At 42.2% G+C, this 24599-nt stretch overlaps 2 protein-coding genes across 7 annotated transcripts in view; both read right to left on the reverse strand.

The window, feature by feature from the left end:
- Positions 1-3810, reverse strand: part of SCUBE2 (signal peptide, CUB domain and EGF like domain containing 2) — a gene marked incomplete at its 5' end in the record, with an annotated part of 41879 nt that extends 38069 nt beyond the window's left edge. The window contains 3 exons of the mRNA XM_051803898.1: positions 2642-2767; positions 3197-3319; positions 3801-3810. Coding sequence (XP_051659858.1) covers positions 2642-2767; positions 3197-3319; positions 3801-3810 — 259 coding nt within the window. The remainder of the gene's footprint in view (positions 1-2641; positions 2768-3196; positions 3320-3800) is intronic.
- Positions 3811-10459: 6649 nt separating this feature from the next.
- DENND5A (DENN domain containing 5A) overlaps positions 10460-24599 on the reverse strand; it is a 68461-nt gene continuing 54321 nt past the window's right edge. For 5 of the 6 annotated variants that reach the window (XM_051803863.1, XM_051803859.1, XM_051803858.1 and 2 more), the window contains 8 exons: positions 22604-22725; positions 20567-20712; positions 19904-20022; positions 18549-18730; positions 17602-17684; positions 16232-16355; positions 15252-15420; positions 10460-14512 (listed from right to left, as the gene is read on the reverse strand). In XM_051803863.1, the coding sequence (XP_051659823.1) occupies positions 14329-14512; positions 15252-15420; positions 16232-16355; positions 17602-17684; positions 18549-18730; positions 19904-20022; positions 20567-20712; positions 22604-22725 (1129 nt within the window). In that variant the 3' untranslated portion in view covers positions 10460-14328. Of the gene's footprint in view, positions 14513-15251; positions 15421-16231; positions 16356-17601; positions 17685-18548; positions 18731-19903; positions 20023-20566; positions 20713-22603; positions 22726-24599 lie in introns of those variants that run through there. The other variant, XM_051803862.1, reaches the window with a different exon arrangement.

The following is a 24599-nucleotide window of genomic DNA, read 5'->3' on the forward strand; positions in this document are numbered from 1 at the left end:
ATCAGAACATCATAAGCTCGGTTTGATTTATCATCCTCCTCCTCAAGTCTAGGTCATCATCACTTATCATTAAGGCTGCTGTTATGTTGCCTCACTGCAGTCAAGGGCAAGAGCAGAAGTTCTGGAAACAGTTTTAAAGTTGATTTTGCAATATTCAGAGTTTCAACAACACCAGAGAACACAGAAGGGCTTTGCTTGCAAGAGAACCAAAGAGTAGAAAAACTTCAGCTAAGCCTGAACAACAGGATGCTCATCCCAATCCCCAATTCTTTGCAATTTTACCCCTTAATAAGCACAGGGGTTTTTTAACCACTACCAGCAACTAATTTTCCTACCCTAATTTTCAGAGATGCCAATTTTAACAGGAAGTAAAAATGCTCAGTCCCTTAAAAACAGCACAAAACATCGCTGAGGCAAAGCACTGGTCTCATTTGCAAATTCATACAAAACATCATGTTAGCTCCCTGTTCTGTTCATTGTTCCTGGTTCATAGTACAATGTTTTTAATTTAACATTGTAGCATTTCTGGCAGAAAACAGCTGTCTTTTAAAAAAGGAGAAAGAGAGGCTTTTAGTAAGAAGCATAATATAGTATTACAACAGATTTAATGTCTACTGAAGGCAGTGAGTAAGCCAATTGGATGCAAAAGAATGTGACCTGCTGTAGAAATAGAGCGGCTGACATATCTCCATCACAAAGAAGCTGAGTATTTTAGAGTTCTACAGTGATGTGAATGTGCAAACAATCGTGAATAAACAGCCACCATGAGTCTTTAGTGCTACAGATTTGAACTCCAGCAGATGTTTCTGTCTTACAGACCTTGGATAGCTTTCAAAAAAATCATCTCTTTCCAACAAGTAATTGTCTATTTGGCTTAAACCCAGGCACACAGCAGAGATCTTCAAAAATAGGGGTGAGAGGAGGGCAACCCTGGCGTGAACAAAGTAAATAAGCAGATTAAGAGAAGATGTGATCCAATTTGCTGCATGCCAAAATATTTATTTAACATTTACATCACATCTCAAAATTGGTGTGTCAGTGGTAAAAACTTTGTTGTATGTCGGTGACATTTTATTTTATTTTATTTTAGAAGTCTGCCATGCAACACTGAGCAGCTTCCCAGTAACTTAGCAGGTGGTAAATTTTGGTCTAAGTTATGTCTAGGTCTCACTGATCACAAGCAAGTCAGCTGAAGTATGCTCTAGAGGGGCTGCTGGGTACAAAATATACATATACCTTTTTGTGACATTGTAAAAGACAATGCATTCATTGAAAACAGCTCTTCATGGTAACCTCAACTGAACTCCACTGTGTGCTTACACAAATGCAAAAATAAGATGGACTTTCTATTATTTCAAATTATCAGCAGATATTTTGTTTCCCTCTCTGCTTAATTTATTTAAATATTTGGAATCCAGTGACTTCATCCTCTCCTCTGCCTACACTGTAAGAAGGTTAATTTGCGGGCATGCAACAGGTTCCCAGAAGGTAAACCCCAACACAACCCCACAGAATACTCCAGAGCTTTTAGGATTTGTCCCAGCAAAAAATACAGCCTAGGGATGGTCTGATCCCCCATCTGATATGCCATACATTAATGGGAAATACCCCAGTCAAGCTAACTACCTATTATAATCATGCTGTGAGAGCAAGTTTCCCTCTGACTGACATGGGCATGGAGGCATGTCCAGGCACATCCATATTGAGTGCAGCAGCAGGGAAAAACTGAGCCACCTCTGAAAAAGCAAATGGGACAGATAGCACAGGGAGGAACTACACAGGGTACCTAGCCTGGGTCCTGGAAGCAGGGCAGCTTCATCAACACGAGGCTGGGTCCCAGGGAAGTAACACCAGCAGCACACCACGCTGCCAACAGGCTGACAGCTCATACCTTTCCGTACTTCCTGCACACTGCTGCACCCCTGTGCTGGAAAATACTATCACAGCAAAGCCACAAGGTCTCATTACCCATTTTTAAAGCTTTTCACCTGCTGGCACACACACAAAAAAACCAAACTATGGAGGTCTTTAGTAAAGAAAAGAAAAAGATGGTCGGACAGAGTGTGTTCATGCAGGGTCAACGGAATGTTGCCAGGATTGAAAACACTTCCAGAGTTGTGTACTTTGCTTCACACTAACCACCAAGGGAAACTCCAAGCATTTGGCTTAGTCCCTCTGTTCTTGCATGGCCTCCATCATCTACAGCTACTGTCCATTCAAAATTATCCTTTGCTTTCATTAAGTACTCAGACAGAGTAAGAGTGAGAAGCCCCCACATTATAGATATATGAAAGAGAAGATTTCTAAGCCTGGAAATACAATTAACAACTGATCCTGAACCAATTTTGGAACTGAGAGGATAATAATAGCACATGTTCTTTTATATAAACTCATTTAGCATAATAACAGATGACACTTCATACGCTTAAACCCAATGCACTCAACAGAAGTATAGCATAATTATCCTCATTTATACAGGGGGAAAGAGCCACACCGAGATGGTACATCAGTACCTGGAACTCCTTTGTCCCATATGCAGCATTCTCTAGCTGAGCTGATCCAGCCCAGCAGGTAGCCATGGATGCAACTAAAGGGTTATGTCAGCATCACCACTCACACTGCTCGTGAGCACACTTCTTACCCAGGCAGTTGTGGCCATCATGAGCCAACATAAAGCCATCATAGCAAGTACAGCGGTAATTTCCTGGAATGTTGAAACACTCGTGGACACAGCCTCCATTGAAGTCGTTATCACATTCATCAATGTCTAAGGAATAAAGCAAAAGTCAGTGTGATGGATGTTTGCTTGAGCGTTATAGACAGAGATGCGACTGCGTAAATGTGAGCAGCAACTGCTGTCCAAAATCATCATTGTCTTGCAAATAGACTACATTTAACACACTACTGGCTGTATGTTTCTAAAGACTGACAATGTGCCCTGAGATTCCCTTGCAGCTTTACCTTACAGTTTTTAAGGCTGCTGGTTAAACAACAAACTATCAGGCCAAGTGATATGACTAGGTGAAAATCTGCCTGCCTATGATTTTGCAAACAAGCAGTAAATCAGGTGAAGAAACAATGACTATTTTGATTTAAAATCATCCCCTGTATTCTAAACCGTTATTTTTAATGGCTCTATCTTTTTAGAAATACTCCATGCTGACACAGGCAGAGCAGAGTGCTCCAATCACTTTACCTTCACATTTCTTCCCTTCACCAGTGTAACCCACTTTGCACATGCACTTGTACAGCTTCAGGGTGTTTTGACAAATAGCATCTGGGTGGCAGTCGTCAAGCCCCAGGGCACACTCATCCACATCTGTGAAAAGACAGCAGGTTCAGAAGGGGTGTCAGCAGGAGGAGAACAGGACATGTCTCCTGCATACATCCCCGATAAGATGACAAGGCTGAGCACATCTTTGTGGTGTGCATGTGCATGTTGTGTGTATTTGTGAGTCAGGACAGAAACATGCAGAGGCCATATCTGCACTTAAATTTAGATAATGTTCTACCTGCATACAGATGTATTTGTGTGCAATTCAGATAAGCTCTCGTACCCATTTATAAATGGATCCAAAACAATCTATTATGGGCCAGCCAGATGCTCCATGAAACTCAGCTGACAGTTTTACAGAGATTCATCAGAGATTTTTCATCTTTCTGATTAAAAAAAGACAGTTATTGAAAGAATTCTTGATCACATCCGTTTGCAGGAAGCCAAATGGTTTTTAAAGTAACAAGCAGAATTGATAGAAATGTACTTTCAAAGTCACTACCAACATGTTAAAAGACTGACTTACCATTAAAGAGATGTATAATTCAAAAATAACTTTTTTAAATACAAGAATAGTATCTGGTGAGCAGCACTGCCAAACAACCTGGCCAGTCATCACAAAGCACAGCATACTGAAGCAAAATATCCAGGTGGAAACTTCAGAGCACAGGAAATGAAGGGAAAGGGAAACACCAATAGGAAGAAGTCCTGGAGATGAAGAAGTGTAAACAGAAGAAGAGGAAGAAAAGTTACAGGCAGCAGAAGACATCAGCAAAAGTTTTTCATACACCAGAAGAGAACTGAAACACAGAAAGAGGAAGATTTTTCTTCCTAAAAGGGAGAATTGTTGAAACAACACCTCACACAGGTATAAAAATTGACTCCTAAAACAAGGAGTGGTGCATGAGTATCAGCAGAAGGTGACTACTTCAATAGTCAGCCACTTTTTATAGTGGGGATCACTTTCCAAAGGGGAATTTCAGCCAGCACTTTTGCCATTTACAATTATAGCATTCATCCTGCCTTTTTTTTTCTTTCCCCCAGTCACAAAATATGCCTGTAGGTACTGCAGCAGCTGCCAAGAGCAGAAAGTGCTCACTCAGTTTTAACTCCTAATGGGGTTTGGCAGTGGGAAACAAGGCAAAGAGCCAGTGCTAGAGCAGCAGCGCTTTTCTGGCTCTCAGGTGCACTGGGCTACAGTAGCAGTGATGGGGTGCCCAGATACTGCCACCAGAAAGCAAGAAGAAGGAAAACAGTGGAAAACAGCTGGGAAGAGCAGCAGAATCCACCTCCAATCAAATCAAGCCATTAAAAAACACGGGAGGTGGTGAATTGAGGGAACAAGTCATGCAAGGAGGGGTGCAGGAGTGGCTGCGGAGCCTTCAGCTAGTGGGACTCAGGTAGGTGGGGCACAAGGAAAGGATGGGCAAGGAAGGACAGACAGCGGGCAGGAAGGAGCATCAGGCACAAGCACTGGCTGAGTACCCCGACACGGACAGTTGTCCCCTTCCCAGCCCGAGCCAGCGGGACACACCTGCCCTGGCAAGAGAGGTCCCAGAAAACACGCAGCAAGGAGGGGGCTTCCCTAAAAGACGTTACACAGAGATATCAACTATATCTCGTGCCAGCGGCGAGACAGCCGCTCTGCCGTCTTATTTCCACATTAACCCGCTGTGATCTGCAGCCTGCGGGAAAGAACCGCAATAAGAAGCCCCGGCACTAATGCACGCAGAGGCATGGAAAGGACGGCTAGGAAAAATCCGTAGGCACAGGGAGCGAGATTTCCCCTTGCACTGGCAGTGTCCTGAGCCGGAGAGAGACCCTGGAGGAACGAGACTGTGAGCAAACATCGCAGCCCTCAACTTGGCAGGAGGCGGCGGAGGCTGCGGGAGAACCGCTGGGCTCGTTCCTCGGGGACCGAAGGCGGCTTCACCCGCGGCACACGCAGTTTACACCCCGTTCCCTCGGCCAAGGTGCCCTGTCCCGGGACTCGTCCCGCTCCCGAGGGAGAGGGAAAAGCCGGGAAAGCGGCATTCGCACCGCGGAGCCCGCAGTGCCCTGTGAGCAGCGACCCCCCCGCTCCGGGCACGGTCCCGCCGGCCCCACCTCGGGAACGGCCGCCGCTCCCCTTCCCTTCCCTTCCCACCGGCCTCCCCCTGCCCCGGGCAGCACCACCAGACCATGAGGGGAGAGCGCCGGGAGCCCGCGGGGGGACCCGCTGAAAGGGGATGAGGCGAGCGGGCAGAGGCTGGGGGCACTCACCGGGTCAGGGCTGGGGGCACTCACCGGGTCAGGGCTGGGGGCACTCACCGGGCAGGGGCTGGGGGCACTCACCGGGCAGGGGCTGGGGGCACTCACCGGGCTGGGGGCACTCACCGGGCAGGGGGCACTCACCGGGTAAGGGCTGGGGGCACTCACCGGGTAAGGGCAGGGGACATTTACCGGGCAGGGGGCACTCACCGGGCAGGGGCAGCGCGGCGGGTCCGCCCGGCGCGGGCAGCAGCAGCAGCAGCAGCGGCAGCAGCGGCAGCGCCCTCGCCCCCGTCGCGCCGCGGCGGCCGCCGGACCCCATCGATGGCGCTGCGGCGGCTGCGCTGCGGCTGCTGCTGCCGCCGCCGGGCGGGAGGAGGCGGCGGCCGAGGGAGGAGGTGTCTGCGGGCGCCCGGCCCGCCTCGCACCCACGGCGGGCGCGGGGCGGCGAGGGCTGGGCGGGCCTCCGCGGGCCTCCCCTGCCCTGCCCTGCCCTGCCCTGCCCCGCTACCCCCGGCACGCGAACCGCCCCATCCACCCCGCAGGAAAACCCCTTCCCTGAGCCGGCACCGGCGCTCGCACACCTGCACAGCGCCCCAAACACAGGTGTCCCGCGGAGCCGGTGCCTCCCGAAGGAGCACGGATACCTCACACGCAGGCTGCGGGTGCCAGCGGCAACTGCGCCCGAGCCGGGGCTCCCCGCTCTGCCGCGGCCCGGGAGACCATCTCCTGCAGCGGAGACAAGCCTGTGCAGAGACTCTGTGTGCCGGCACCCTGTCACAGCCCAAACGCACACAGCTCGCTCCAGCCTCACTCGTGTTTCTTCAAAAACACGGTATTACAATTTCTACTGTGTAATTACACCCCACTGCAGTGTGTGAATCCCCGTCTGAAGGCCAAACAAGAGCCCACACCTTCCACCTCCAATTCCCAACTAGGGATTTCCCACAGCTGTCCCTCCTTTGGCAGGTAAAAGTGGCTCATACATTATTCACCGAAAACACAATTTCCTAAATAATGTCTGACCTTTCAGGGTGCAAGTAAAAGCAGGCAGTATTCTTTTCCAGCCCTCCCTCCCATCCCCATTTCACTGCCCTTTCTCCTTTGTTTTGTTCTGTGAGAAATACCAAGCTATTTCTAGTTGCAAGAGTGGTTTATACACATTAGTAAATCTTCAGAATGAAACTTTCCCTCAGTCTTTGTCTTTGTTTCCTTAATGGCGGCTATAAATTACCACTTTCCTTTCTCACTGGAGCATCAGGCTTCATTGCTTTTGAAATGATCAAAGTTATTCTCTTTTTAAATCCAATGAGAAACAACCTATTGTGTCTCCTGGACGGTTTCAGTTCTTAGTCAATCTCATCTCTAAATACATAAAGCTGCTCATTAAACTCCAAGGATTCTCCAGCCCCACACCATACCCCAAGTGTCCCCCTACCAACAGAAAGTAATAAATGAATGAAGGCTTTCCTGACAAGTTTCCACGATCTCATGAATAAACAATCATACTTACAATGGGAATTCACACACCCCTCAAACAGGGATACCAGTCAAGGTGTTTCTACAAACAAATCTCCCAAATGTACAGAGAAGCCACTTCCCATCCAGGTACGTGACTTCAAGCCACCTCACAGAAAAGCTGATAACACATTTCAGACACTTTCCAGTCAAGTTTCCTCAATGAACTTGACCAATATTAATTTAATTAATATTTATCACTAGATTTGACAAAATACATGAAATAGGAACAAATATGAAGACTGTAGCAGAAAAAGCAGTAAGAGACATTGAAGAGTCATATACACAAAATAACTAAAGCTTTCTGAGACACAGTAAAAGCAAAGCATTTTTCTTACTTCTGTAAACTAAAACATAAAGTGAGACATAAACATTCGGGAATGCCTGAGTTAGATCAAAAGACCTCAATGCAGCTTGGAAAACAAACAGAACAATATCAAATTTATCTTAGCTAATGAAACCATTTCTTATACATAAATCTCCAAGTGTTTTGTGAAGGATCCTGGCCATTATTTCAAATACAACACTCCTTTGTTTATGATGAAGAACTGCCATTAAAATATCTCTTTTTCTTAAAGACACAAACCAGACAAGCTCAGACCTCAACTCAGATGTCTTTGTGTAGCCTTTTTAAATATTTCTATTCAACTACAGAGTCACAGGGTGCTGCTATAGGTACTAAGATCTTTAGTCGGAGAGAGTAGCTAAAAAAATTCTTAAGACTCAACTTCAGCACTAAGTTAAGTATGAGGAAAGAAAAACAAACATACCAGGGCAGTTCGACAGGAAGAGACCCCAAATAGCACCGTTTGGGGATTTTTCCAGCAATTTAAAATAAAATAAAAGTCCCAAAGTTTCAGGGAGAAAAACAGCTTACTGGTAAATATCTGCAAGAATTGCACGCAAATAGGGTATTTTCATACCTTATGGATAACGATCCTCAAAATCAACAGCAGTGCTTTTGCTCCTTGGGATACTACACAGCATCTCAGTCTTGAACGAAATCTTCATGTCGCATGGGCCAGAGCCCCATTCAGTTCTGCTCCACAGGCACTTTGGGGGGAGACAGGTTTGGCTGGTTGATGTTTGGAGAAAGGCTGCACCTCAGGAAACCTGTCTGCTCTTTCCAACTGTACCAGCGTGTGCCGCCACCTTACAATGTTGCAAAGCCTGGAGCTTCTTGCCATGAACACCGTCAGATCTCATCGTATCAACAGGAGCACAACCCTGCTAGGAACACTGATTGCCACTCCAAAGGAACTCTTCCATACAGGTAAGATCCCAATTTCCAAATCCCCTGCCCTCCACTATGAGTATCACTTGTAGTTGCCTCACACTGAGAGATCGAGGCTAAGCTGCCACAGAGCAGCTGGATGTAAAAACTGCTCCAGAAATTGTATACCTGATGCCCTGAGAGGAATATTTTTCTCTGAAAATTCGGACTAAGAACTGGTTTATGCTTCATAATCCATGCTAAGTTTTATTATTTAATGATGAGTAAACATTGTCTGAAGACATCTAGATTGCCATTTCCTTTGCACTTTTGTGCATCATACTGACCCAAAATTTAACATAACTGAGTGAGCTTAATGAGTGCTTGTGACAGAAGCTGAAAATAGCTGGGATGGTCCAGGGGGGAGGTGCCAGAACAAAACCAGGAAAGGAACAGACAAGTAAGGAAATACTTTCAAGTATTTAATTATTCCAAAGCTTTGCACACACAAATAATGTCTCAGAGCTTCAAGTCTTACTCATCTCCAGATGTATACTGGGTTTTGAACAATTGTTTTCTTTCGAAATGAATTGCTCAGACTTTGGCACTTAGACTTCCCATCTTTGTATCCGAGGGTTTTCCAAGCTACCACATAGGTTGTTGAATTCTATGTAAAATGACATCTTCAGTAATCAGCATTCAGTTTTGCATTTTAACAGTGGCTTTCCTTGGAAGCAGAACCTGCAAAGGGCTTATCTCAGGCAGAGAGGAAATTTGAGGTTTCTCTGGTCATGAGGACTACAAAAAACCCTCTCACATAATTTATACTTGTCTAAGTCTTTTTATGCCACTTGTAGAAAACTTTCCCCAAAACAAACATCAGATCCACCAGTGATATTTTAAATGTTGTGGACTTTGCATCTTAAAATATCAATGTCAATTATATGAAGAAAGGTTCCTGTTTATTGCAGAACTAAATACAGTATGTTCTATTAAAGAACATAAATCTTTCATTTAGTAGGGTGGAAAAGGAGATACTTCACTAACTTTTAGATATTTGTATTTCTTTGTGAGAACTTTCCAAGTCATCACTACAACAAATGGTAACACCTCTAGACTTGTGCCTGGACCAGTTAGTCAACAGACAATCATTGGCTGTGCACCCAGAAGCTGCACAACACACTTTGCCCACTGTTCTTTTTGTTCCTTTCCCTTCGAGGAAGTCTGAAATATTCGAGGCTACCTTGATGTGCTTGAATGTGCTTCTAAAGCTGCACTTACCTCACAGCTCCATGCAGGCCTCACCCACGTCCATCCCCGGAGTGCCCTGCAGAGGAATTAGGAGCAGCAGTCTAAAAAGCCCAGGGAATTGAAATGGTCTCAGTTTCCAGGTGGCAGGTTTGGCATCTCACACAGGCTCAGCAGAACTGGCAGCAGGTGCTGAGTTCACTGACTGTACCACCCAAACCTGTCCAAGGATCAGGCCACAAGCACCACCCCACCAGAGCACAGGTCAGGTTGAGTTCACCCTCTCAGCATCTCCCCGGTGAGCCCACAGGATGACACCATCAGTTGTTGGCAGTGCAGAATCACCACCAGTTCAGGCAGACTGCTGTGGTTCCCCAAAGGGACATATTAACACTTGCTATTTTGCTTTGCTTAAAAAAAAGCCTCCACCACAGACCAGGGGGTATGTGAAAGGTGAAGGAAGAGAGATGCCTCCAAATTAATGATCAAACTCCTTCCGTTCTGTTTTCCTCGATGGTATAAAACACTGAGTGATGGCCTCATACAGTTTGAAACGGAGTGAACAGCAGCACATACACGTGTGTGCACTCACAGAGACCTTCCAAGATCTGCAATAGTCACTTTGCCTTCCTGTTCTCCCCGTTCCCTGATTACTGAGCAGTCATCTCTTCCACTGATGGCCATCTGATCCACAACAACTGCTTGTGAGAAGGCTACACTGGTGCTGGGAGGGAGGCAGGCATTTAGTTGAACAGATCAGACACAAAACTGTACAAAAAAAAGGCCTCCTGAAATAAGACACTAAAATGTCATACATACCTGCAGTCAGGCAAAGAAGAAAAGATGACTAGCCAAATTGTAAGAGGCTTTTGAAAATAGCACATTAATGCTATTTTTTCATGTTAGAAGACAAATTTTATTGCAATTCAGCAAATGAGCTACACCTGTAAAACTGCTTTGTATATCCAATTCACATTTAATGTCCAATGGATTGAAATGTCACAGGAAAAATAAAAAAGGAAAACAGTACCTGTTTTTGTCATCATAATGTAAACTTCAACGCGGCCCTTAAAAAAACCAAGCCAGTGATTTCCCCATGTAGTAAAATATATAGTTTATAAGGTACTGATGCTTTATCTTAGTTTAACAGCCAATCTCTGGGTATAAAATAAAGAACTACAAAGATGTGAAGTACGTGTACAATATCTTCAAGTATTTTCAAGTATCCTATAGTATCTTGCACTACGGACAAAGATCATTTGACAATATACAGAAAAAGTTAACTCTGAATAGTTTCACTGCAGAAATCTTAACATATTCATGAATTCAAAACACATAAAAAATATGGATAATCCAGCTAGTAGGTCCCATTTGAACAATTTGAAAAATACTCTTTTGTAATGGAAAAAGTTGTGGAAGAGTCTTCAGTTCATGAATATGCTTTCAGCTACAGAACGTCAGATGTTAAAGTTTATGGCAGGTAAAGGCTTTTTTTTGTACAAACTTATCATCATAGTATTTCATTACACTGAAATCAAGTTTTTATTATATTGCATTTTCTTTTCTGTATAAAGTGTCACCGTATTAACTCTGACAGCGTTAATCAAAGAAGCATAAATAATTGATAGGCAATAGTCTATTTTTTTCCCCCTCAAATCTGGTATCAGCCTGTAAACACGTTTGGCCAATGCAGCACTATATATTTACTGCATTATGAACTGCTCATTTTTCATCATTGCATTTCTTTCTACAGAACGCATGTGTGCTGTAAAAAAAAAAAAGAAAAAAAAATTCCATTAACTGTTACCAAAAAATCCCCACCAAACAACAGAACAGACTAGCCACATGGACCTGCCCCTACCAAACCTGCCCCCTTATTTTAGAAACGGGAAAAAAAAGTTACAACTGCATTATTCTGAGCAAAGGGAGATGAATTTTATAAAGCTCTAGTTAAAAAGGTGCTGACCACACCATTTGTTCTTATACAGTCATCCAGTTCAGAAGAATGGCATGGAAAGGGCTAATGCTGGATCCTAACCTTATTCAGTTGGACTCATGCTAGGAGCACCCATGAAAGAAGTAGGTTGGTTTGTGGCAAACAATGAAGAGTGGCAGGAGTTATGGCTGCTACTACAGACTGGACCATTCTTAGACATGCCAGCCAAATCTCTTCCCAAAAACCTAGCACAGGCTACCACACAGCTGTATTTAATATCTTAGCCCTCCTTGGTTGCTTACAGAGCTAACAAAACCAGCTTTTTTTCTGCTGCGTTTCAGAACCTTCTACTGGTCCTTGAGTGGAGCAAATCCTTCCAGGCTTGGAAGTCCTTAGCAAAAAGTGCTTTGAATCCTAACAGGATTAAGCATAGGCCCCCACTGAGAGAAGGAGGAGGGGTCTATATCTAAGTGGCTTTTCCTGTGAAAATAAAGTAACTGAGGAGCTGGGAAGATGACCTCTGTGACTTCCTTTTGCACCTGGACAGCCAGTACACAGGGTGTTGTCACTGATGGACAGCTCCACCCTCAGGAGCCAGCCACTGGATTCCCAGTGCTTGGCAATCAGCAAACCCCAGCCTCTATCCATCCAGGCACTGTCAACTCTCATAATGAGGCCAAAAAGGTCCACACCAAAACAGCCATTTAACCAATGGTATCATGTCACACCAGGTGAACTTGTGTAAAGAGGAAAAAAAAAAGAAAATAACCTTAATTCGGGGTAATTACCTCATGCAAGATAAAATTAATCCATATTTAATACTCTGAGATAAAAGGTTTTAACAGAATCAACTAATCTGCTAAGGTCAAGATATGGAACCCTCCTTTCTTAGGTAGATATATTTCCTGTGAAATGCACGGGCCTCAGAGATAGCTGAAAGCACTGTAAAATTTTTTTTTTTGCTATTATGAATGCATCAACAAGCAATTTCATGCAAGTGTATAAAGATTATCCCAACATATAAAGTTGAATACATCAAATTCTTAGAATGAAGTACAGTTGTTTTATTTTTGCCCTTCCAAAGCTGGAAAAAAAAGCCTGAAACAACAAAACCATACCTGCACATATAAAATGCATCTGTGAAATGCTCCTGTAAGCTCCACGCTGTGAAAGAATTCACACCCACCCCATGTGAGGAGTGGCCTGGACACTGCCCTCACATCTTCCTAATGCTACTGTGAAATCAAAGAAGAATCTTGCTCTGGTAAGTAGTGACAAAGGAACTTCTCCGTTTAATAATGAAATAAATAGGACAAAAGTAAAAATAGTCAAAATTTAATACATGTGCTATACTCATAAATTATGGAAGTAAAACTATCACAAGATGTGACTAAGCTGTAGGTAAAGAAAAAGTGCTACAACATTGTATGAACGAAAAAAACTTGGACTCTGCTTCTCAAAAGAGAGACAATACTGAGATAAGTTTATACAGTGGAGACCTCTTAAATACACAGCCCTGAACTTCTGTACAGTAATTTGTGATGCTGATAAATCAGCCTGTTCTTAAGTCACATATTCATTTCAAAGAGATTTTTATCAGAGGATTCAAATGAACAGAGATGCCTTTAGGCATTTGCCAAGTTCCAGATCTCCAATAAATTAAGCTTTCGAAATGTTTGTGTTTTATAGTAGAAATGGAGTAAAGCTTTCTCTGCTAAAAACAAAGCATCCCAAATGAAGCAGACTGTGACAACAGGATCTAAGACATATGCATTCAAAAAGAAAAGAAAAAGCCTTAATACTCACTGTCTTTTCAGAAACATTAAGGAATCCTTATATTTGTTAGTAAGGTATACCATTATTATTTCGGGGGGGGGGCATAAACATATTTATTTAGTCATCTGGCATTTGGGGAACTCGTGTCCCTCTTTATTAGCAGTTAAGAGAATTACCAGCAGCAACCATATACCAAACTTCAAAAGGCTGGTTTAAGTGAAAACATTTTTGTGTTACGAACAATTATTCCAGGTTTTTCATTTAAGTGGGCTACACTGTAAAATCTGAATTGCAACATAATTTAGCCAGTTGTATCACAGACTTTTTTTCTTAAAGACAAACTTACAAAACACAATGATAGGTTAAATAAATAAAAAACATCAGTTAAAAAACAGACTTAATTTCTTCTTCTGTGCAATTACGTACCAATATGAAAAATATTACTTTGATCTCTGGACATTTCATGGTTCAGTCTCCTGGATTTCACTAAAAATAATACTGACAACAAAAATAAAGGAAAAAAATAATTGCTGACTAATCAGTGCTTTGGAGCTATTAAAAAAAAAAAGCACACATCAGATCTGTAGTTCCCTTGCAGCAGAACATGACCCAATACGTTAAAAATCAAACATTGGTAATAATGTTAATATATAAAATATTAGTTTAAAAACTATAGAATGACCTTCTCAGCAGAAATGGAGTGTATACATTGGGGTTTATGACATACAGCATATCTGAAGGCAAGTTCACAGAATGCTGAAAGGCTCACTGCACATTTTCTATGGCAAGGAAATACTGCAGCTTTAAAATAAGCTGCACAATACTCATCTCTATCTCTTTCACATGAAAGTGTGTAAAAAGCAAATCAGCAAATAAACTCTAAAATAGATTTATACCAAAATCCTCTTTTTTACATTGAGTTTACAGCTTCTATCCATTTGCCTGTACTATTTTTGGAGTTTCCTTCAAGAAAAGTCAAAGTTGCATTTTTGGGCCATGAACGAGTCCACGATACAATGTACTGGCAAGACAGAACTTTTGCATACTAACGAGATTCACTCCTTGTTGCTTTTTTTGTTTTTGTAAAGACAGTTTTTCCTGTGGGACGAGAGGTCAAATGTCGATTCCTTTGACGAGAGACGCCTCCAGAGTGATGTTGAACTCCTGCAAGGTCTGCAGCACTCGAATCAAAGAATTCACCAATGTGTGATCCTTGATCAGCGCTATCTCTTCGTACATCTGTGCTGTAATTGGGCAGTCTGCAAGCAGGGCGATCCAGTGGTGCAAAAGGTGGTCTCTGACAAGGTGGCAATTTGCAGTTTGGAAATAAAAACAAAGCCAAGTTAATTTTGCATCTGCACAGACACGATTTCTATTCTTTGCCTCTAAGCAGACCTACCACCTTTTCCACTTACTTTTATAAGACAGAAAAGAGGAAATAACTGTCTGTGGAACCTGTTTAAGTAGGGAGCATCCATAACAGACACATTTCTAGGTTTTCCACCCCTCACATCAAGACAGGGTTCCCAAGAGACCCAGAAGTCCCAAGCAGGACCAAAGTCACCACTCTGTTCTATTGTCTTTGCATCAAGAGGTTTCTAGATGGTCCCAGCTTCTTTCCTACCCACCTCCGACAACAAGTAGGCAGAAGGTGGGGAATTCACCCAACCATTAACTGGAGAGGTCTCCCTGATGAATGATATTCTGATTCTATCTTTCAACTTTGCTACCTGTACATGAGAGGGAGACTACTCACACCAGCCTGCTACCTTTCTCTCTTGGTTCAGCTGCTCAGCTTTTTGGGCTATGCAGTTTACTATCTCAGATATCTCACACTTCATGTGCCTAAGAACTCAGTCAGGGCAGGATTCACCTGATGTTTCCCCAGTTACATCAAAGACTGCTATATAAGTAGTAGTCAAACTGTCCAACCCATCAGTTGCATGGCTTTACGTTACTAATATGCAGCATCCTTTTAATTTTATTAAAATATCAATAACAACAACAATAATAATAATAAAGAAGTTTCTTTATACCTGGCTCCAAGACACACCAGCATCTGAAACTTGCCATCCTTCCCAATGTTTCTTGGGGTGTTGTTGATAGCAGTGATAAAGCGACAGAAATTCCTGGCCCTTGTCTGCCAGTTCTCTTCTGGGACCATCTCATTCTGCTCAAGGGTCTCATAGTATGTTTGTGCTTTTTCTTAAAAGAATGGTGGGAGATAATGAAGTTTCAACAGTGCATATGGGAGAGAAACTTGAAAGGCCTAGATTCAAAGCTCATCCATGACTATCCTGAATGATTACATGTAGGCATTGTTTTTTTCTGTTTGATTCAGTCTTGTGTTCCCTCACTTCCCTCCCTCTAAACAGTGATGAAGAGGTTCATGTAGCTATTGAATTTTGAGTGCTACAGTAAAACGATCATATAAGGAGAACAGTGATGTCAAGGTACCTACTCAAAACACAGAAACACTACTCAAAATCATTCCTTTTCTAAAAGGTGTTTGTGAACTCAGTTCATTTATACAGCTCTATGTCAAAGGATCTAGACCACTATGTAAAAAATGTATGCTTACAACCCCTTTATTACAATGTCCAGTAAGTATCAACAGCACTAGATCCATCTGTTGGTGCTTTATAAGGCAACTCAACTTCTTAGAAGTGTGATTTATTGCTTTCTCTATGCTCAATTAAGAACAAGGTTACCATATGTCAATTCATCACCTTATTTATATAACTCTTACTCAGTAAGAAAGTTTGTTTTACACTATTCTGCTAGAAGGAAAAAGCCCAGTTACTGCATTAAGTACAGTGTCAGCTTTGGCAGAAGACAGAGGCTTTTTCTCTCAACACTACAAGGAGGTAAGAACTCTCATGGGAATTCAGCTGCTGAGATGCCTCCAAGAACTGTGCTGTTCACACCAGCTGAGACACAGCAGCGATGATAAGGAACACAGATGGATGTATTTCAAAGACACAAACAGGCTCTGGTATGTCTTCCTCCCACTTACCTAAAAAATCCCAAATAAAGACATTTTTGAAGAGTCTTGGTGACTTAAATCCATGCTGAAACACCTGCTCGAGAGCTGAAACAAGTCCACTTTCTCCACACAGCAGCAGTGTCAGACTGCCTCTCTGCCAAGCACACACAGAAAGCACACACTCTTAGTACCTCAGTTTGGAAGTCTGGGACACAAGTATCTCATGCATCTAGTAAGTTCTTAAATAAACAGATGCCTAAACATAACAGTCTGTTGTCAAACAGTGACCCCAGACAGGATGGCCCAGTTCTCACAAGTCCTGAGCACTCAAAAATGTATTGATCTCTCTAAGAATGAGGCTGAAGAAAGCAGTGTCAGGGTCTAATCATCATCCTCTAATGAAGCCTCAAGAAGGCCAAGATAATGAGCAGGTTTTACCTGTAATAATGACCACTGCACAGGACATTAAGAAAGAATTTTCTTCCTTAAGTAATAAAGATCACAGATCCATTGTAGCAGGTGCCCCTGACTGTTTGCTTACCAACAAAAACAGCATTCAATGCTCTGAAAAAAATTAAATTCTTCTTTAGAACACAATGGTAAATTCTATTTTTCAAAACTAGTGCATGACCACTTGATTGTGTCAACGTGATCATCAATCAGAATTACACTGAACTTAGAAGATGGGTGCAGTAGGAATGGGAGGACTTATTTGTAAAAAATCAGTGACTTTCAAGAGCCACCCATACAGAGCCAGCACTGCTCATTCTGGCTCACGAGGGCTGGACTGACTGTGATGGTCTGACAGAGACATTCTACTTAGGTTTGTTTCAGGAAATCACTGCTGTGTCAGCCGATTGCCTGTGTGATGTAGAAGTGTACCAGAGTATTTAATAGCACTTTTGCTTCACTTGCCTGGGGGGTGTGGGTGTTCACAGGGAGGTCTTTTTTGTTTCTTTTATTTTATTTTTTTTTTAAGTGGCCTGTGGGTTTTCACATTTTAAATAGCAAGATAACGCAAACCAGACATTCAAAACCTACTCAGAACTCAATGCAGATGTAAAATGTCAGTTAATTCAGAACAAACTAAACAGGAGGCTGTATTCTTGACAGTGGTATGGGTAGAATCCATGGCAGAATTTGCCTAATAACACAAATTCCAATACCAGAATGTTAACATTTAATTTAACAGAATGCTCCAGTTTGCAGCAAAACAGAGGTATTTGAGGCTATACTGTTTCAGCAGTGTAGTCTCAGTATCCCATTTTTTATCTCCACTTAAGGAATTTTCAAACAGATGGCTGTTCATTCAGTTTACTTATTTTTGTTATATATTTTCCTATGCTTACTAATACCAGTTTTACAACAGGGGTGCCATTACACAGACAACAACTCCTCACCTCCTTCTCTGGCTTGTGGAAATGCTTGACAATCCCATTAACAGCTTCACCAATAGCTTCTTGGATCTGACCAGTATTTAACTCTGCAAAACACAAAAATATATCCTGTTACTTTTCTATAGCTTCAGAAATTGTATGTGTGCGTGAGGGATAAGGCCTACCATAAAACAGAGAAGAGGAGTATGAACCAGTGTAACTTAGGCTGTTAGTGAAACAAAGCAGGACTGCACATAATGGAAACCAAACTCTATTTTTATTTACTGTTGAAGGGGTAGAAATGGAGATGGTTTGGTTTTATATTGAAACACCACACCGTGGTGTTTCAACACAACAGGTGGAAAGGGCTTTTACATATTATGTGAATTTTCATTCAGACCAGAACCTAAAGCTAAGAAAAGGAGTTATGATTTGATTAGAACCAGCAAATCTGGGCATCCTGGAAATACTTCCTGTGATAGTTTTGCTGTAAACCCAAGTAACCTTGGGAGCAAGATAACCACCTACTTTAACAATAAGACCACTCCAGAAGAGTGATCTCAATAGAAAACAAACAAAATTAAGTCCATGAAGAGAAAATACTAGCAAGCTTTTCCATTCACAAGGGATAGACAGAGAGAGGGCAGCAAATTTCTACCTTCCTCCATAGCATTCATTCCACAAATGAAAGACAATACAGAAAACACCAGAGGGGCAGCTAAGCACTAGACCAGGAGTACAGGGACACCTTCCTCCCATCCTTACAGACATTCAAAACTTGAGCAGGTTGTTCAGGATTGTAATTTGGAAGTTAGCTGGATTTTGAGCAGGGGCTTGGGCTAAGTGAAGTTTCACAGGTCCTCTACAAGCCACAGTTCTAAAAGATAAGAAAACCTACAGCTCTGTATGCAAGCAGCTGCCCTCAGCAGATGATGCAGACCAGTCCGAGACAGGACAAGCCCAGCACTCACTTGGTTTATTGTTGGGTGATATAGTGACAAATCTTCTGATCATGCTTGGTGACTGCTGCAGGGGAGGGGTCCGGCACTGCCGCTCATCAGCCTCCGTGTGCGAAGTCAGCAACTCTCCCACCAGGATCCTCTCTAAGCTGCCATCATCCATTCCCTTTCCAAGCCACCTCCCACAGGGAAATCTAAGAAAATCAAGGAGATACATGGATCAAGCCAGATTCAATTTCATGCCAAAGACTTTCAACTGCAGTGGCCTGAAACCCAAATCCTGCTACTATTGTTACTAGAAATACTTCTAGCAACAAAGCCTTGGGTTTGGCTTCTGCCAGCACAGGCAGCAAAAGTAAAACAGTTTTTCAGTTCCAAGTTTGTGCTAAATGTTGCACTAGATGATCTGCAAGGCAAACAGGGGCAGATTTTGCTTGTGTCCCACATGTAGCACATGATTTGAGGGCTGAAGAGGTAGGAGGGGAAGACCCACTGCACCCCATAGATGGGTGATGAAATCCAGCTATGCTTTCACTGAATACACTACATAGCAGGCCAGCCACAAAAATACCCCACAACCCAAACACATACTTTGATGCCAAAAAACACCAATACTTCTATTGAATTGGGATATTAAATGAAGCACTAGAAAGCACACGTGCTCACTTACTCATTATCTCTTTCTCTGAACCAGTGTTGATGTCAGTTTAATCAGCTTAATCGGAAAACTGAACAGCATCCCAAAATAGAATCTTTCCTCTTCATTTAATTACAAATGATCTGGCATGGAGAACTGAGTGGACTCACCCGTCAATTTGTCATCAACATGAGCCTGACAGTTTCTCTGAACAAAGTACAGGGTACCAGACTATGCTGCACCAACGCAAATAAATATAATTCTCATTGTAAATCTTGTTCTTTTACTTTCACTATGCAAACTCAGGTTTCTAACACTCATAAGCCCTTGTGTTCCAACTTGTGTCCAAAGGTGCCTTTATAACACTTAAAACACTTGGTCTTAATATAAAATGCCACCTATATTTGGTAAGCAGTAAGCTCTGATGTGCTATTTCTTTCCTGGACTCAAGGTAGATTATTTTTAAGATGCGCAATAGTCAACTCATCTTCTCCACCAACAGTCTGAGGCTAGTCATGAGCATCTGCAAACTGAAAACCCTGTTTAATTTTCTAAGAACCATGACTTGTTTAATGTCAGAAGCCAAATGATCTTTCTGTGCCTTCAGGTAGCAGCAACTGTAGACACAGAGTCCCAGGAGATCAGACCTTTCTGCTCAAACAAGCCCTACTGTGCCAGCTCCCTGCAGAAATTCTACTTACCCAACATGAAATATCAGGATGATACTTACTTGTAAGTATGCCCTGTTATTTCATTTCTGACCATAACATATTCCACGAGCCACTTGGCATACAGCCCTGAATTATCATGTCCTATTTGCACTGTGGTCAGTTTTCCCAGGTTCTGGCACTGCGAATTAAACAAAGAGTTTGTCAGAGTAAACTGAAATAAAGCAGCATGTTGGAGGAATAAACTGTTAGAGAATGTGCCCTAGACAGAAAATCAGAAATGTGGTTTCCCATTTCTCACTGCTTTGATTGGTTCTGGGCTTTTTACTGGTAGGTTGCTCTACTTTTGTTTATTTGCTTTGTTTTGTTAAATACTATTTTGATCAGCAGAGAGAACATCAGCTGAACTAGATTTTTCAACTAAATTTTACCTATACTGCACAACACACACTCAAAAATCAGAGCAGAATCACTTCTTTGTTTCCAACAGAAGAGGATATGACACCTCCCATCATCACAGCACAGAATCATACTAAAAAGACAGTCTTGCCCATCCTTGGTTATTAAATATAGATTAAATTTGCTGTGTACAGGCACAGGAAGTATCTGTGACTAACCACACAGGCTAAAGATACAAAATGTATGGCAGGGTGGTGCAGCAAGGGGAGAATTTTAAAACTGAACAGAACATACAAATAATTTTCTGTGTAACAAGTAATACAAACCTCAAAAGTCATTTCTAATATGTTCCTGGGAATCTGCAGGACTCCTGTCTCACCCAGTTCTCCCGAGATACAGATCCAAGGATTGGCTGTGAACATTGAGCCACCAAGTTTTTTGCTAGGAACAATCAATATATGGTATGGTATCACTGCAAACACAAGAAGAAATAACAAAAATGAAGAAGGATAGTCATCTAACCTCTTTAGTGAACAGAAGTCATAAAACAACACTGCAGTACCATGAAATGTAAAAAAACCATCAGAGCTGCTATTTAACCATGCTAACACTTGCACACTAAGCAATGATTGACAATGGGGAAATCTACACATATATACCAGTCACTAAGAAGCAGAGCTGACAGCAAAACAGTGTCGAGAGAAATAAGAAATATGGATGGAATCATGTCTTCCTATAGGTATAACCATTTTTCATTTACCAGCCTCAAAACGTGCCATGAAGATGGTTACTTGTCCTCAGCTTAGAGACGAGGAAGTAAAGACACAGTATTCCTGTATCCAGGACTGCACTGTAGCTCAGCATGCTGCTCAATGCCCAACTCCTACCTGCCTGTTTCTCTGTGTGTATGCAGGCCCAGTGCACAACTACCCCAAATCACACTCAGTTACTGAAGCCTTTCTTTGCAGGCCTTGATTGCAGCAGCAGTCACTACTGTGGCTGAGCAAGTTCAGTAAAAAGACACTGCAGTGCTGCAAGTTTCTCTGTACCACATCGCTCTTAGCTATGCTAACTTTAAGACTTTTTGATTTTTAAAAAGAACAAACAACTTTTTTCCCTTCTAAATAGCACCACACATGCTCAAATGCTTTCTGGTATTCTGTTTTATCTGTGACTAATTCAATATAGTATCACCTGAGCTGCAGCCCCTTCTCTGACTCAGAAGGCACGTGCTCTTCCATTGCCCAGCATCTCCTGCACAGCCCTCTGTTAACAAGCCTTTTAAAACAAAATCCAATTCTCTGAATGGTCACTGTGTTTCTTGGCTATCTGCCCTCCTTTTATAGTGCATAAACGGATTACAGTCAGGGCTTTTCAGCTGAGGCATTTAATACATTTCTCCCTCAATGCCTCCTCAGCTGTCAGTGCCCTCAAGAAAGCATTTGGTGGTTGGATTTTCTTAAAAGCTCAGTGCTCGCAGCATTTAAGAATGAATTAAGATGTTTCCCTTTTTATTTTCTGTGCTGATAGTCTTAAAGTAAGTGACAATTTAACTGCATCCAGCAGAGCAGATTTTAGCATTATCCAGAACCTGCCCACAAGACCAAGAGCTATTTTGCTTAGATGTGTGTTTGTTCTGTCTTTCACACGCACAAAAATGGATCAGAACACACCACCAAGGGCAGCTCCTACCATGGAGCCACAGGGGCCCTTTCACACACACCCACCCCCAGTTTTGTAAGCCTTGCTCAAGTCTTTCCTTATTTTGCCTTGCTAGTTGTGTCCTGTGGCAGCAGTCACAGTACACAAATCATTTCACAACTCTGTAATACATTTAAGCATCAACAACAGTTCAAAAGCTTCTCTAGGGCATCTTTTTAAAAAACAGAAGAAAAAAGAAAAGGAGGACTTCAATGTGTTGAGGAGGTCTGATGCAGACCCTCAGTGAGAGTTTCATTGTTATCCCAAACTCAGAGACAGGCATGCAGCAAAGCAGGTTGAACATGAAACAAAGGAAGTTTGTTTTTTTTTTTAATTCCTAGCATGTGTTAATATTCTTTCCTTGAAAATGAACAACCCATAGTGTTCTTGTTTAGCATCATGCAAACAAGCCCACCAAAAATTTTCTGTTGAGAACTCTCGCCCAATTAAATGGGTTTTACCAAGTTAGAAACAAAAGCCTTTGGTGACACAGAAAGAGAGATGTTCCTGCCCACCAGAGTGGATCACAGAAGTAGCAATACAGCATGCAGATGGATCCCAGGAAAGAAAGCAGAACAATTGCATTAAGGTATGTTGCTGAGAGCTGTTCAGAATTTCCACCTAATCCGGAAAACAGAGTTCCAGGGAAAGCAAATACTTACAGATTGTTGTGAAAACATTGGTAAAGCAAAAGTAATCAACAGCATTGAATGACAGGAGATGATATAAGAATTGTTCTTTCTCATCATCACAGCGGAGGAATGCGTAACGCTTGTAGAGTTTTCTGACAAAGCAAAACACATAATCTGTCATAGTAACAAGATGCTTTCAGTGAAATGCTTTATATTGTGCATACTTATTAGGCACACTATGAATAATGGACAAGCAATTACAAATGATACTGGTAGAGTCAAGAGTGTTTAATGTGCCAAGATATGTTGAACCTCTGCAAGTCTGGAGTCTCCCAAGTGCATCAGTCCAATACTTCACATATCTTCCACCTCTCGAAAGCAAGGTTTGGTCTGAGGGTCTTCTCCCACCCAAAAACACCCCAAGATGGAAAAAGGGATTTTGTACTTTCTTGAAAAAAAATCTGCCTTCTTTTGGCAATGTAAAATGACACAACTGAAGAGAGTCCTCCTCTTCTCCAGCACATGACATAAGACAGGAGACACTTTTCAAAGTGACATCAGGGCAAACACTAGGACTATCTGCTTGTATTTGGTTATAGGGGGCCTACAACAACCCGCACAGTAAGCCAGGGAACAGTTTAAGTGTTGACAGTACACGGCTCCTGACATAACCAAAATGATAAACATGCAAAGGTGGCCTAAAGGCCTGCTGTTCCTTTTCACTAGTTTGTAAACTCTGCTAGGACTGTAATGCCACACAGAACTGCAACTTGTAAGTGGAAATATCAAAATATGTAGCTCAGTGGCCTTCCCTCATTAGTGGAGACACCAATGCCTATGCAGAAGAATGAACCGTAAACAGAAACAATCTTATACACCCCTTGAAAATACTCAAACACATGAGGGAATTTAACACTGCAAGACTTGCAAATGAGAAACTTCCAAGTGCAAATTTTGGCTGGAAAATACTCTTGAAGTTACTCACTTGTACACAGCAATCACCACTATTTTTGTTAATTATGCAACCAATAAATAATATCAGTGTTGGTGAATAATCATAAAAGAAGAGCATGCCAAGATGTATCAAAATCCAACTGATGCTAGAGGAATATCCAAACCATCACAAATGCAGGAATTAAGTATTAGAAATGCTGACAGCCATGTATAGGTGGCTCCTGCCAGGAGGGCCTCCTGTTAACTCCCCTCAATTTCCAATCAATGCACAAAAAAGTCAGCAAATTACTCACAAGATAGAAACTTGCAAAACAAATCAGTGATGATCAACATATAGACATGTTCTCAGCTACAAAACAAACCTACTGCCGTAGACTGACAGGAAATGTTCAATGGAAATAAAGATACTGAGCCTTAAATCAACAAAACCTGCCTGTAGTCACAGGAGTATCAAACCCACAAAAGGTCTCACAGGTGCCCATGTCCATGTTTAATTTGAACAATCTGAACCATGTGTTTGATGAGGAGCCTGTCAGGGTATGTGCTGTCCTGTCTTTTCAAAGGTAAGGTTTCTCAGTTTCCTTGTGCACATAAAGGTCTCCTTTCAGTGAAGCTGTGTGATTTCCTCCTCTTTCCTAACTCTAGTCCCTTTGCAGACTAGCAAGAAACCAAACACATTATAGTTCCCTTATAATTTTAAGCAAATGTCAAATTTAGAGAATGGGCTAATTAAAATATCTAACAGTGGCTTCAAAAAAAGACCACCACACAGTCTTGTTAACTGTAAAATGGCAGAAGTTGCACAATTACTTTTAGTACCTCACTGAACTTGGCACTGCTTCCTCTAAAACCAAGTGGAACACACTTTAACACCATGTTGCCTAGAACAGCTCTCTTTAAGTAGGATATATCTAAGTATGCACAAAGTGCACAGGACTACAAAGAATTGACGTCATTTCTGTGCAAGTTGCTCCTTTGCTTGTTAGTTTCATTTTAAACTTATTTTTGTTGCTGTCTCATTCTGTTCCAGAGAATCAGAATCTACCTCACAGATGAACAGTACACTGGCCAG

The sequence above is a fragment of the Manacus candei genome, unplaced genomic scaffold, assembly GCF_025592945.1.
Source record: "Manacus candei isolate 608988 ecotype Guabito, Panama unplaced genomic scaffold, ASM2559294v1 h1tg000060l, whole genome shotgun sequence".
NCBI lineage: Eukaryota > Metazoa > Chordata > Aves > Passeriformes > Pipridae > Manacus > Manacus candei.